Raw genomic sequence first — 16,025 nt, 5'->3', positions numbered from 1 at the left:
AGAAAAATTGCATAACTTTTGTACAGTAGGCAACCAAATCAGTAAGGAAGAGTACTGCATGTGTGCTGTGCTGAAAAGCAGATCATTTCCTCAGGAATCCTCAGGAAAAGTAAAACCTCATTCTGAAGGCTGTACTCTACTATATCAGAATGAGTAAACTTCCTTCAGCAAAGTTTAGTTTTTATGGTATGCATTCATCATAACTTACCAGAACTACTCAAGTGCAAAGACCACCTTTATACACAGTGATTTTCCCCTAAAACTTCAACTGCTGCGACTTCTAGAGGAAATCACAACATTTAATTTATCCTTCTGAAAATATCAGTGCTTGTTAACAGTGCCTACTGACAGACCAAGCATGGAAATTTTATTTAAAGCAGTTGGACAAAGCAAAGTTTTACATATTTAGAGGCCCAGTTTCTACAGGCGTCTTCTCCTCAAATCTAAAAGCAATGTTTGTTGTGGCAGTAGAAGATATTTTACATAGCCTAAATAAGCATTTCATTGATCACTGCATTTGGAAACAACTGCGAATCACTACAATCTTTGCTGAACTTGAACTAATTGCTCAGAGAAGAAAGCCTCTTAAATGCCATCTTCTTCTACTTAGATACCTAAGGGTTTGACAAAACAATTTAGAAAAACATATGACATTCATTACACACTCATAGTTTACCACTGTTTTCACTAAGTACAAGGTACATAATTCACTTTCACTTAACCAATATCTACGACTATTCATGTGATGTATAAAGTTAGTACTATTTGCCTCCAACAAATAAAGTGGGTATAGCAATATTCCAAATCGTTCTGGCAAAATGTAAGGCAAAGTACCTTAGAAGGTTAAGCCCAATGACACGCATTTCTGTTCAACATCATCTTACTCTCCCTCTTCAGTGTAACTAAAACATAATTTAATAAAGCAAAAATATGCATTTATGAGAGCTGTTTATTTCCATTTGTTTTTAAAAACAAAACAGAAAAAGCTAGCCATCAAAAACCCCCAGATGTAGGGGTCTGGCAAGCATAGCCAATTTCAGACAGTGGGTAGTAGAGCTTCAGATAGAAGTCTTGTGCTTGCACAGTAACATGGACTATCCGAATAAACGCCTCTGGCAGTGGTCTCGTTTATATTTCCATTAGACAGTACGGAAAAGTAGAATTACAATAAAATCAGAGTTTGAAATCTTCTCTTAAGAAGAATGGCTCTTTGTTGGTTAGGCTACCTTAAGGCTATTGCTTGCTTATAATTTTTTCCATGGACATGGAGTGGTTTGTCAGTGCCTCAACCGATTTAATATGCATGGAGTGTAAAAAGACCTAACCTATTACTTTCGTTAATCCCCTACTGGCATTCCGAACAGAAATTTTGAGAATTCTGAAGCAAACAAAAGGCTTAACTTGATTTTATGAAATGGTAATTTTGTTTCTCTTAGTGACTACTGTATTCCCATTTGTTAGTCAATGGGCATTTTATGCATACACACAGTAGGTGAACACCTATTTATGAACAAATGGGGATTAATTATGATGACAATAGAGAAATCTGCTGTGAGCCAAATGATGTTAAACAAACACCTTATATAATATATTAAAAGAATTTATTACAGGATACTGAGACTGACTGTGTGTGTACTTAAGACGTAGTCTTTATACAAGCATTTCCAGAATCTCAGTCAAAACAGTTACTCTAACTATGACACCTTAATAAATGCCAAATACAACAATTAAACTTTTATAATGAAAAGAGTGGATGCCGTTTTAGACCTTCTACTTCTAGGAAGTTTATTTTGTATTGCTTGAGTGTATACTCATGTCTTTCACACTAAAGTATAAACAAACCCTGAATTAAGAAATCCTAACATCTGCTTTCATCTCTCCACACAACAACTAGCCAAAGAATAATAGTTCACTTCATAAGTTTGCCTTTTTATTGTTCCAAAATGGAAAGAAATAGAGTCTTCCTGCCTTCTCCCTTTTTATGGAAATGTAATCAAGGATGGGGTATTTGTCTTTACATCCGATTAGGAACTATCCTTGGATGTAACAGACTCCAGTTCAACTTCATTCAGAAGTTTCTTCTTAATTTTAAATAGCTGTGTCCTTAGACTGTACTTTTAGCAACCACATAGCACGTCAGTCTGCCTCTCAGAAACTTCGTTTATAGAACCTGATTTTGTCTATGCAAATGTTTCAGTTTTGCAGAAAAGTAGTATTTTGGAAAAAACGTAATTCTCAACACCCATGTGTACTAGCGATAAAATAAGATGGTGGATCAACCTTAAGAATGACATCAGAATTAGTCTCTCCAGACTGCAGCTGGAGCACATAAATAACCATGAAATATTTTCCTGAAATCTTTTGACAATGTCTTCAGATTTGGAAGACAGGCTTCTTTTCAGGAATCTCCATGCCCCAAGTCAAAATTCTGCAGAGAATTAACTGCACATTCTGCATTTTCCTGAACATACAAAAAGCAGGTGAACATCCCTCTTAAAACTTTACAATCAAGGTGTAAACACTAGCAGTAAAGTTCCCAAGAAACCTTTCAGATTTAACTGCAGTTTTTCATTCCAAGAGTGGTTTTCAGCTTAAGGGTCATGGCCCATATCCTTCTTCTAGTGCTTAATTTGACTTGAACTCTAGATGAGAAAGGAAATGTGCTGAATATGACCAAGAACTACTTTCTTCAGGCCATCATTTCAGCTACACAAGATTCATTCACCCCACTCTAGCCTCCACAGGTTCTGGGCTGCTATTTCACAATTCTATTTGTTAAATCACAGTGTTGCCATTGTCTTCGGAAATAAAACACAACTTTCTAAAAAAGAAACATCCATAATTATTTTCAGCAGAAACACAATTAAAAATCCTGGTACTTGGTAGCACAATGGTGTTTCCTGGCACCGAGTAAAACAATGGTGTTTCCAAAAATAATTACGTAAGCTACTGGAAAAAGGTAGAATGGATACAGCCTGCTTCTGCTATAACTTACTAAAAATTTTATCCATTTCCTTTCAGGATTTAAAAGTGTTTGGCTTTTTAAACTCTACCTTTGATCCGCACAGCAAAAAAAAAAAAAATACCCAGTAGTCACACCTTTGAAAGTAGCAGATCATAACGAATACATGTTAGTAACAAGATGGTTTACATCAGACATTTCTTAAACTGCATTGGTAAACTTAACATTCCTGTAACAAACTAAAAGGAATCCTGTTATATCACCACTTGTTGAGGGACCGGATGATTCAACATACTGCCCACAGGACCAGAATGTCTTTCACTTGCAGCTCTAAGTTTGAATTCAAGCCAGCTGGAATAATGAGAACAAGCTTCCACCCCTATATAAAAAAAAAATAATCGTATCTGGCAGTCCTTGAAACATGCAAACCAATTCATTAAATAATCTGTCCAGCACTGCATGTGGCATGTTGTGCAAATTCAATATACCTGCCACACCCTCATTTTCCCTCTTCACTGTGCGTGTTGCAGATGCTGACTTCTGATCCTCCTTCCCTTCCCACCTATCTACAAGCCAAGAAGTTTTGTTCGCTCACTTTCTCAAACATCAGAGACTAACTCTGAATCAAACAAGTTCAGCTGGCTCAGTCTGGATTACTTTTTTTTTTTTTTTAAATGCCTTGAGAAATTAAGAATTCAATACTTCAATTCAAATAGAGTTGATTGAGCCGTACTGGGATAGGAGAAGGAGATTAAGACAGTTCTGTCTTTAAATAACCTGCCATAAGTAGGAGAGGTTTGGCAGGGCAAATTGATCTTGCCCAAGTGTCTTCCCACACTTCCGTTGAATCTACAGCTCAAAGACAAAACATGCAACTAATATTCATTGCTCAAATTCTGGGCAAAGATAGTTATCTACGTAACATCCAGTGAGGAAAGGCATTTTGTAGGACAAAAGGAAAGAAGAAGAAGAGGGGGAAAAAAAAAAAATCGAAAACCTCCACTCTGGGATTCCCTTGCAGCAGCACCCTTTTTGGCAGAGGCCTCAAGAATCCAGCTCATTGCTTTTTAAATATACATGAAACTTTAATCATCAAAACATTGAGGTTAGAAGTGACACTTTATGCCGCAACGTTTTAACAAAACACCTGAGCGGCAGCTGTTTCAGCTTCTTCTACTCCTCAACTTGGTCACACGAGAGCCACTTCCCTTCTTAAACCTCGCCTCTTGAATCACATTATTTAGCCACTGTACTTCAGCATTCCTCAGACTGAGATGTTTGCCAGAACAGCTGTTTTTCCTTCTAACCACACTAGCAGTAGTCTTTAAAAGTTTTCAGCATCCAAAATCCAGAATATTTGGGGTAGAACCAGTAATGAATGAAACAAAAACAGGACATGAAATGTTAAGTCTGAAATAGCTTTTTTATTTAAGAAGACAGAAAAGGTTAACCAAAAAAAAAAACCCAAACAAACAAAAAAAAAAAATCAGTGACACACCAAAGTTTACTTCATAAAACAAAATCCTCCTCTAATAACTAACCACTGAAATTTATTGAAACCACCCCAATCATTTGTCACTGTTCATCTAAAGCTGAATTCTAGCTTGGACAGAAAGAAATTTCAAGTTCACAGTGACATATCATTTTAACCCCATCACTTAAAAAACAAACAAGCCATACCCACTAGCATTATATGAAAAAAAATCTTCTTTTAAAATTAATTATTTTTATACTAAGTAATAATGTTCAAAACAAAAATTGATGTCTTGTCCAGAGCTTGCAGAGCAAAAAAAGCCAAAAACCTGTCGAAAGAAACAGTCATTATTTGTCTTCATGTCACCTTTTCAAAACACTTAACAGTATTAAAAAGAGTAAAAAAAAAAAAGAAAAAAAACACAGCAGTCATCAGATCAACTTTGATTCAGAAGTAAGAAAATACTGATCCAGAGTTTGGCTCCACTGGGAAAAATAACATTGAAAAAAGACATTCTAGGTTGAACTCTTAAAACACAATAAAAAATCCAATATTTCTTGTAAGGACAATGCTGGACAACATGCTCTTCTTGCAGACAACAGAAAGTTCAGAAATGCATATTGCTCTGAATAATGTTTCACACATTTCACATATGCCAATATTCACTCATTTCTAATACTTCGTATTGCTAAAATTTGGATGTTATTTAGAAATGGGATGTGCTGAGCCACTTTTAAAAGCAATTGAATACAACCTATTTTTCATTAAAGTAGTCTTAATTCACTGAAAGAAACTATACCCTATGAGGAATGAAGTTTTTCCATGTTTAACATTTTCATAGGTAACAATCTTACTGGTACTTTTGCAACAATATATATGCTAGTGAAGATAAACGTATATTTTAGATTCAAATTATTCCATCTGCTCGACAACAATCTATTAGGTCATAAGCCAGACAAGAGAAAATGAACATAGATCTCTAGCTTTTGAGTTTTACTAACTCTTATGGGGAAAGAGTGTTGCTTTATGATGAGCTCATATCTGGGAGAGCATTTAGTGACTGCATAAAAATGAGTAATAAAAATACTGGCATATAAATAGGTCATGAAGATTAAGACTCTTTTCTTGTATTAATCTTACTTAGATTTCTGGGCTTTAAAGTAGAGTATCACAGAACTGACAGTGGAAAATGAAGGTGGGCTGTTTACTACAACCAGAAGTTAAAGTTAAATCACAAAATAAAAGGATTACAGACTCAACCAGGGAAAAGCACTAGGTCAGGACTGCAATCTCTATTAATTAGGTATCCCAGCTGGGCAGTGGGCATGCAGCTGTTAACTTGATCAATGACTTACCTAAATGTCATCTCTACTGATTCGCTTATAAATTACCAGCAAGTGAGACTAATGTACAGGTGCTAATTTATTTAAACTGTTCTCTGCAGTTCTACATAGCTTTATAAACTGCATCTGGCACCTAATGTTAGCTGTCAGTTGTACTTAGACATGCCTGTCCTAACGACTCTGTTCATTAGAAATGAGCACAAATTATGAAATATTGTGAAAAATGATACATCAAATGGAATGGGCAAAGCAAATCAATTAGAGAAACTTCATAGCACATATTCACACATAGGAGAATAAAACATCCTAGCTTCAGAGTAAGGTCTATAATACCAATTAAAAAGCAATTGGTAGACTTCTGCAGAGTTATATATCAATTTGCTGGATTTTTTTTTTCTCGTCCAGAAATACAGTTGTAATGCACAGCTTAACTTTTCATTCCTAAATAAAAGTACCAGTAAGAGGCAATTCTGTTTCCACAACGTCCAGAAGGATTAGCAAGGAAGTCAACTTATTTTCCTGTTTAAAACTTCACAAGGTTTAGCTTTTACTAAACTATACCTAAAACTCCAGTGAAGGACAGAATCCTATGATGTCTACTTTTGAAATACACCGCACAGACTGATTAACAGTAGAAGACATGGAGGTATATAAGCACTCATCAGAAAGAATTATTACTATTTGAAATGTAAAGCTTGATAATTCTCCCGCCAGTGCTTAAGCAGCTTTTATATTTCTATAACAGAAATTTAATTATGCATAGCAGACACTATTACACACTCTAAGTATTTTCCAACACCTGATAAAATATGAACAAATCAAACACGTACCACTTGGTATCAGCAAACAAAACACTACTCTTTTGGCTCCACTTTTACATCTTTTCAGAAACAGAGCCTGCAAAGCAGTCCTGTACTTGTCACCTGCACTGCATGTGTAAAAGCTAATTTCCAGAATGAATCTGCTTTTACTAATGAGGGAGCTCAGATAATTTTGTGCAAACGATCACAGTGCTATGGATTCATAAAGAAGAAACCACTACTTAGAGTCATTTTCCATTTCTTGCAGTCTTGCTGTCTGTAAGCCTTCCCCCTAGACTCTATCAAGGAAGGAAGCCAGACTGCAGATTAATGCATTCTCCTACCATTAACCTTTCGGGCAAACAAACTGAACTATTATCATCATCATCGTACTGTACTAACAAGGGAGATATTCTGGTGGCAGGTCTGTGCATGAATACTTCACAAGAAAGTAACTCAAAGATACAGATGTTTTTTCTTGCCTTTAACCTGAAAATCATAGGAAAAGGAAATTCTATAGTCTGTACAGAAATAAGAAAGCCAACGTAAAGAAACAGGCTGCTATTACTGCTGACCCAGATGCCTCAACAAATACTTTTACTGTTGACAGGACCTCATCCACTCTACACTGAGACCAGAAGGGCCTCCGCATTGTCTGCAGAAGAGCAAAGTGGTATCTACAATTCAGAATGAAAGTATTCGCAGTATCACTGCATAGCTTTGTACTCATAAAGCTTGATTTCCTACAGATTTGTGACTTGAAGTCAAGCTTCGCTTATGGATTTACTGATACCTGATAAGACTTTGAGTCTCATTTCAGCCTTTTTCTCAGCAGGCCATTAACTGTGTGTCTCTTCTCTACTTTGCTGTCTATTTTCAGAGAAGTTTTCAGAACTTAGTTTTGAAGCCTGTTAAATGTTTTGAAAATCAGCCTGTATTACCACCTACAGACGTAGTTCTCTTTCTTGGCATAAGCATGCTGTCAAGACCTCTTATGTGGACACAGCTATGCTGACAGAATTTTGCCACTGAGAGAGGCAACAAACAATCTTCTCCCCCTGAAAAAACTAAACCATGCACACCTCTCTTTTGGCACATACCACATTACTACGTCTCCCCTAAGGGCCCTACTGTGCTGCCACGGCTATAGTAAATAGCATCGCTGCTGCGCAGAGAAAGCTTCAGCCACGAGACTTTATGCAGCTTCACCTAAAAGTGAATGTCACCAAATGACATTTCTCTTCCCTACCTCTGATGTGTGATAAAATAAGACAGAAATGACAGAAGTGAAGACCAGGTGGGACATTAAAAAAAGTCCATGCAACAAAACATTTTTCTGAGTGAAAGGCAGCATATCTATACATGAGCCTAAATGACAGAGAGAAAGAGGAGGCCACCCATCTGTCAGTTGTCAGAGTGAATGGCAATAAAATAGCATGTTCGGAGCTACTGATACGAGCTTAAATTCACATCTATATTAAAATCCCTAAGCTAAACTAAAGTGTTAGTTGTAAAACATCCTATAAAATTTAATTTGCATTACCACAACCGCAGTATCACAGAAGAAAACCTGACTTAAATATACACAGCAGGTCAAATTGTGGGTAAACGTTTCGAAGTGCTACATAAACCTTTACAGTGCCTCTTATAACCTCAGATCAAGGGGATTATCCATTAGGACTTTTAAATAGAACCTACTGTGCTTTAGCAAGATACGGTACACAGCTCTATACTGTGATGTCTGACCTCACATGGTATCAGGGATAGAATCTCTATTCACAGTCACAGTTGCAATGTTTGCAATGTATAGTAGCATTCTTTCTTATTCTGACAGTTTGATTAAAATTCACAGAGAGCTGAGGGGCTCATGCTGAAGTAAAGTGCTTTCAATATCTGAAACTCTACAGTAAATTACTTCTCCAACAGAGCAACTGTACTTACATCAATATCCTCTTGGGTAAAAGTTTCTGGATCTTCTCCCATCATGTTGGCTAAATGTCTCTTTCCTAGGTTGAACTCTTCAATCTGTTTTTTAATAAATGCCTCCGTGTACTTCTCAGGTCCTGAGGCTCCTACATTTTTCCTCTGCACTGCTGTAGTGGTATAGATTAGCCTTAACGTCTAACAAAAACAAAAAAGAAAAAAGAAAAGTGAGAGATTTATTTTATATTTTTGGCACAGTGAGCTCTAAATAAAATGAATGGTATAACAAGCCGTTTATGCCTGTAACAAGATTCAGCACATTATTGTAATAAGTTAGAAAAGGCAGTATTACTCACAGCAGCATTTTCTTCCAGTTATCTATTGCCCATAAAGAGATAAACACATTCTAAAAGTTGAATATTTTCACACATTATAATTAATTCAGAAGGTTTTTCTGATGGAAAGAAATGTAGTATCATATGTCAGGAACATCCAGCAAAAGCAAAACACAGCACTGAGCAACAGATGCAGTCTTAAAAGAAAATAAATATCTACCAGCAAATAAGCAGGTTTTGCCTTCACCTAAAGGCATCCCATAACTAAGTACGAAAAGAATCTGTGGGGCAGCTCTTTAGTGGCTTTCAGAAGCATGTGGCTGCACAAACACTGCTAGGGGCTCTGGAAAGGCTACGGAATGCTCCTTCTTGTTCACAGCGCCAGGACGGTCCTTAAGCTATTTCACTATCTAGGTAGAACAATTAGAAAACCAGTAGGGTAGCTCTCACCAGCAACTACTACTGAGCATTGTTCAGAAGTCATAACTCAGGGGACAGTTATCTTTTGATCTTTGTGGGATACAGGTTTGGTTTTTCTTTTGTCAAGACAATCAGTAGTTAAGATGACTAATTTCAATCAAGCTCTCTGCCAGATGAACAGGAGCTTCACTGACAGAGCTGTAACATCCCAGTTCTGGCCTAGTGCCAATATTATGCACTATTTTGTCTCTCCAACATTAGTATTAAAGTCCTCTGCAGCCTAATTATTCCACAAACTGAATGAGAACTGATTATTTGTGTGGTCTTCTGTGGGCAGGGGGAGGGAGGGAATCACAAGGAAAAATGGTACATGGGACAGAAAAGCAAAGACAGAAAAAGAGTCACTTCTGAATCAGAAAAATGCCCAGTTCTGTTCACCAGATAGTACCCTGAAACACTTCTCTCCAGCCCCTTCAACGTGCCATGGCTTGGCTTTGTGAGCAGACAGTGCAGTTTCACAAAGCAGAGCAAGCCCATCTCACAGTTCACCCCTGCCAGCGTTCCGCCCTCCATGCCCTTCACTCGGCTCTGGCACTCAGACTCTTCTGCAAGCCAGCTCAGCTCCCTAAATGTGGCAGGACACTAACTTCTGCTTCCTCCCAACGAGTAGGCTGCTGAACTGGTAAGTCCAAGCAATTCAGAGAAGGCTCTGAGAACAGCCAAAGCTGACACGAGAAGGCGGCTGAACCATGCAACTGGGAGCAAGGAAGAAGAGGGGGAGTCCTCACTTTACCTTCATTTCTTTGAGCAAATTATTAAATTGCTTCTGCTGTTCCTGGAGCTGCAGCCTCAATCTACCTTTAGCCAAACATTAAAACCCAAACACGCACAACAAAGTGAACTAGTTAGGGTTCTTATTACGAGGAACAGAATAAAGCCAGTACTTGAAAGGATTAAATGTTGCAAGTCTTCTTGTCTTCTCCAGATTGCAGTTTAGACATGCTGACTGTTTTCATGTACGTTACCATTCTGAGTTAAGCTAATATGAATAGCACAGAATACTTGCTGCCTTCCAATAGTTAATACAAATACAGCAGTAATCTTCAAACCAAGTTATAATTGCAATGATATGAACACACGTCTCCTCAAAACAAGATTACATGAGCATATTTGCAAGACAAACCCAAAAGCGGATCAAACTTCCACCTTTTGTTAGTAACACTAACAAGGTGAATCTGCAATCAATCAGTCAGTCACACTGGAACCTACCTTCTCCATTGCGCACTGCTTTCTAATGGAGAAAGAGACGTACTAAAAGGTATCTATACCCTTTTTAAAGATATGACAATCATCACTGGATTATGCTTTAATGACAAGATGGTAGCAAATGGTCACACTATGTGGGGAAAAAAAAAAAAATCTAACCTCTTGTGTACTTCTCCTCCTTGACTTGAATACACTAGCTCACAAGTTAGCTTACGCAGACTTCTCCTGTGACTAGAAGCTTTGGGTGTTCTGTATTACATGGTCGAGTGCCACATGAGCAAGAAATGAAACACAGCTTTTCTTGTACTTTCACAGAGTCCAGTTCGTATTCCGGACATCTGGCAGCCCAGGATCGACTGGTGCAACACATTCAATTTCCTGCATGTATGTAAAGCTATTCATGATCAATTTATCTGCCCATGACTGTCTCAGGATTCAATAAACAAAATCTAACATCACCACTTGAAATTTCAATTTGGAATAAAGAGTACAATACCCTGCCTTAAACCTATGTATAGCACAAGCCTGTGCTGCAGGATAGGTCCTGTGAATTCAATAAGGCTTGATATAGCATGTAAAGTAATCTTTGAATAATAAGGGCACACAAGATGGAAAGAAGTGACCCTCTATGCTTTTACAACCTGTCATAGATAAAGATACGTCCCTCAAGGCCTGTGTACCTCAGAAAAGTAACCAATACCTCTGCCATAAAAGGTTTAGAAACAGCTGCAAGGCAGAATTCTGTGCTGAAGAGCCTGTAGTTGCTTTGTTTTCTTCACAGCTTATATGTATCATATGCAATGCTAGTCCTGGTTTGCCCCTTCCTTTTTTTTTTTTTTAATGTTTTCTGTGAGGTTACATTGACATATACAGAATTAAAAGAAAAAAATCAAAATTTTAAATGTACACATTTTCCACAGGCAAGGCTCTGGTGATTTCCTTAGAAAGCAGTAAGGAAAGCAGAGGTACCTCTGCATATTCCCTATTCTTCTCTCCCAGTCACTCCTCGGGAAAGAACTCAATTCATCTTCTGTCTTACTTGTCTTAATAGTAACTAATTATTTGTAATTCTTGTTAATGAACATATGATTCCTTATTACTCGGCCCAAAATTGCTTTCTCTCTGCTATGCTTTAAACAGAATACTTTAAAAAAGATTGCTTTCATCTTATTCCTGTCAATTTCTATTGTAATTTTCTCATTTTTGTCCTCCTTCCCTCAAGCTATTCATATTCTTCCCTAGTTTCAATTCGTCACTAATCAAAAGTCCCTGGACACATAAACTGTTCATAATTAGAAAACAGCCTCTTATGCAAATTAATATCTATTGTATTGGGTACCTCTTCTGGGATAAGAGTACTATTTCATGGGTGGTACAGGCAAGAACTGCAAAGCACAGCTAAATGCTTCTGGCATTTCAGTCAAACAAGAAAGCGTGCTCCTCTACTTTCTAGAGGAAACCACAGAGGTTTGCATTCACTTCTTACACATTTCATAAAGCATTACTGCAGACAGCAGCCTCACCATTTTTCAAATAATAATGGTTGTTAACAGCATTCCTGAAATAATAGGCTCTTCCACGAGGACAGGGGAGAAAGGAAAGCCTTTACTCCTGGACACAACTACTTGGTATTAACAAGCAACCTAGCATTAAAACAGTTTGGCAAATCCTGATTTTCCAGGGATGCCGTATATTTATAGAAAATCAGCTTATGTAAAATTTGCTTTAGAAAAAAAATAAGCATTTTCAGACAACTCCAACTTCTCTGGCCCATTTTTTCCAAGAAGAGAAATAACTAGGACTTGTCTGTTTACTTGTCCTGTTCATTTTGCTTCACTGGAGTTATATGGATATAAAATCAACACACATCAGTAACAGGGGAATCAAGCTTCCTGTATTTTTGGAATGGGAAGAAAGGGGAATTGGAGACAGGAGGCTTGAATTCAAGTGAAAACATTGTCCATTTTACAACATGACATAGTTACAGAGATAGAAGAAGACACCAAATGATGTGGCACGCATGCAGCTGCACCATTTTCATGCTGCTTCCATGCTGTAAGCCGGCAGACTTCAACCATCTCCTTTTCCAAAACCATGCAGCGCACAAATTTGTACTAAAAAATTATCTTTCGGATAGAACTTCACTAGGAGATGCGGAGCTGGAGCCGTATAACCACATCAGTATGCAGGACTAAAGCTGCCCTGTATCCATTGCCCCGATTACTGGCACACAGCTAGCGCTGCTGAACCCAGCAGACGTACAAGATGCCAACAGTAGTCCTCTGGTCACTTGTTGCACAAGAAAAAACATGTATTGTGTAGCAATCATATAGAATGTAAATGCTCGGACCCATCTCGAGTTTCTAAAGAATTACTTTTTGTTCAACAGGCGAGTTTTGGCTTTCTAGTGTGCTGTTTTACAAAGATGTGTTTAATTGATTTACTTAAACAGTATTTACATAATCTCAGATTTCAGTCTGCCTACGAACTAATTAGGCGACCCAGTATCAGGTTCATGTTTTAAGAAGCACTTTGTAAAACACATCAGAAAGTATCACGAGGTGTCAGCAAATACGCATAAGTGATTTTACATTACTTTTTATACCTGATTTCACAAAGTATTTCATCAGAAGAAACTCTGTCTCAAAGTGAAGTCTCTTCACAGGTAACTGTAAAACTACGTCTCCCCCACCCAGAAAATCTACTTTCTGTGCATATTTGACCAAATCTACATATTAAGTTGCACTTATGCTGTATACTACGGAAATAAAGGATAACTGAATGTACAGACACATGGCAAGTGTCAGACGTGCATAACAGGGAACAGAATTTAGATCCGGTTGTTTTGAGGCGCAAGTTATCAAATACTAACAGGCTCTTCGACTCTAGCTTAGTTAACAACTGCAGAAAAAGCTACTCCATTCCAAGCATGTAGTTCTGAAAGACTGTCACCAAAGTGCTATCGTCTCTTTCTGATATCAGCACATATACCATCCACAGTGATTTAGATAAGGTAGCTGACCCAATCAAATTAAATAGCATGTATGGTGCTCTGAACTCTTCTGTTGAGAACAGCTATTGAATCACACCAGAAGTGACTGACAGTAACTAAGCTAGAACTTTTTTTTTTTCTTCATATATTGTGCTACATCTCTGTGTTTTGCTTATTAGAAGAACAGGAAACTGAACCTGTTGTTCAGTCAAAGCTGAGGGAACTGGAATTACAAAGTTTCTCTCCAATGTCCTCTCTCAATGCGAGACACTTTCAAATACAAAAAAACCCAAGAAATTAAACTGTTTCCCCCACTAAGATAGACAAGAAGTAACGAACTAAACTCCAGCAAGGGATTTTTAGGATAGGCATCCTAAAACAGTTCCCTAACAGTAAGGACAGATAAGTGCTTGATGTAAGAAATGGTTATAGCAGGTCAGAACAAGGGTACATCAACTTATTACCCTGTCGTCAACAGCAGTCGGTATCAGAGGCACAAGGAGAGGACAAAAAAGTAGGGATAATTTTCCCAGGACACCTCCCCAGTTCCCAGCAATCTGCAGTTCGAAGACATGCTGATATCCTGTTTTTAACAGTCCTCAGTGGAATCTTCTTCCGAATTCCTTACGTTGCTTTTTGTTCTCACATAAATACTTGGTATCCTGAACATCCTCATCAAACAGTTCCACAGGTTAATTACACCTAATGGAATTAAGAGTCTCTTAAGTTTCCTGGGCCCTGCTTCCCTTTAGTTCCCTTCATATCCAGTTAGATGATCTGTATATAGCTATAGGCTTAGGCACTGATCCCACCTCTGTGTGCAAGGAGCAGACAAATGATCTCTCAAGGGCCCTTGCAGCCCCACCTTCTACAGTGACTCCTCCTTTGAGGTCATTTCCTCATTTACAATACAAATCGTTTGCAACTCAAACTCAAGCAGGTGCCTGGCCAGAAAAACTAACTTACTGTCATAATCGTACCTTTGATATAGGATAACCAAAGCAACACAAACTATTCCAACTGAGAAGGAAATCAAGTGTTAGAATATTTTCAGCCTTATTCTCTTTGTCATTCCTTGCACAACTTAAGCGTGTGTATTTCTGACCGCTGCGTAAAGAACTACCCACACGGGTACCAGGTCTTTACCCCTAATGGGTAAAGTTAATCTAGAAGTAACCAATGTAAACAAACTGCTCCTTCCAGTATTACCTTTCATTTCCTTACTGCATCTTCTCTTCTGTTACCCCATGGTCTAGTTTAGTTCAGTCACCCAACAGTTCTTCAGCCCTTATTAGCCTAAATTACTTTGTAACTTTAAAGTATTACCAGCATGTCTCTTTATCCACTTGCTGGTCACTGATTAAATACATAGACAGGTGTATCAAATACCACTGCACAAACACAGTGGCTGCCCTCAATACTGACAGCAGCTCAGCTTTTTAATTAAACAGCAAGCAGCTGAACACCAGTATCTCTCAAAACAAACGGGTAATTCTGTTTAATCAGAAGCTGCCGCACTTGTGGAGCGCATTTCTCTCTCCATCACGGGAACAGGGAGACTTCATTACTTATTTACCTGCTGACCAAACACAATTCAAGATGATCAACCCAAAAAACTACCATCTTAAAGAATTCCACTTTCGTGTTGGCTTTGGTCTATGCGTGGCTCTGCTAATTCTAGTGATATATAAAATAAATCAGGGCTTAACAACGCTTTTTTTTTTTTTTTTTTACATTAAGAAAAATACACTGAGCTCACCGAAGGGCTGGCTCGAACGCGGCGCCGGCCCTGGCCCTCCCGCCCCAGCGCTGCCTCCTCTCGCCGCCAGCCCCGCGCACCCACCGCCGGCGCCCCGTAGGCCGCAGGCCCCGCCGGCCGGGCCGCCCAGAGGCAGGGGCGGCCCCACGCCCCGGCCCAACCGGGGCCTCCGAAACCAGCGCGGTGTCACCCCGGCCGGGACACCCCCGCTCCGCTCCGCCCCTCCGCCGCCCGCTTCCCCAGCCCCCCGCCGCCTTCGTGCCGAGCCCGGGGGACCAGAGCGCGAAGCAGGCGGCCTCCCCATGGGGGACGGCGGAGGAAGGGCCCGGCCCGGCTCTCACCTGGGGGCCCGGCGCCGCCGCGCTCCACCGGCCGCCCAGCCGCAGCACGCGCCCAACGGCCGCCGCCATGCCCGCGGCACCCCGCCCCGGACGCCGAGGGGGAGGAGGGCGGGGGAGGGCAGGCGAGGGCGCGGCGCGGCGGCGCTCCGCCGCGGGTCCCGGCGCCGCCGATTGGCGGGCGGGGCTGGAGGGGCGGGGCCCGAGCCGCGCCTGCGCGGTGCCAGCCGCTCCGGCGCGCGGCGGTCGGGCCGCGGGCGGGTTCTCGAAACGCGTCCGAAAAGTAAACTACGTCAGCGTTATTAAACGTCAGAGTGGTCTTGAAAATGATGGCTGGGAGCTTGCGTCGTGGTCGCAGCGGGGACCCGGGCCGCAGGAGGCCCCAGGCGCGCGCCTGCCACCTGAGGGGGCTC

At 39.8% G+C, this 16,025-nt stretch overlaps 1 protein-coding gene across 1 annotated transcript in view; it reads right to left on the bottom strand.

Moving 5' to 3' along the window:
• Positions 1 to 15,773, bottom strand: part of MRPS9 (mitochondrial ribosomal protein S9) — a 34,996-nt gene extending 19,223 nt beyond the window's left edge. Inside the window, exons 1-2 of the mRNA XM_087758888.1 lie at positions 15,616 to 15,773; positions 8,521 to 8,700 (exon numbers count right to left, since the gene is read on the bottom strand). Coding sequence (XP_087615014.1) covers positions 8,521 to 8,700; positions 15,616 to 15,684 — 249 coding nt within the window. The 5' untranslated portion in view covers positions 15,685 to 15,773. The remainder of the gene's footprint in view (positions 1 to 8,520; positions 8,701 to 15,615) is intronic.
• Between the last annotated feature and the right edge of the window lie 252 nt (positions 15,774 to 16,025).

The sequence above is a fragment of the Nipponia nippon genome, unplaced genomic scaffold (genome assembly GCF_047370975.1).
Source record: "Nipponia nippon isolate SJK-2023a ecotype South Korea unplaced genomic scaffold, ASM4737097v1 scaffold_2, whole genome shotgun sequence".
In the NCBI taxonomy this organism is placed as follows: Eukaryota; Metazoa; Chordata; class Aves; order Pelecaniformes; family Threskiornithidae; genus Nipponia; species Nipponia nippon.
This window is presented reverse-complemented; position numbering and strand designations above follow the sequence as displayed.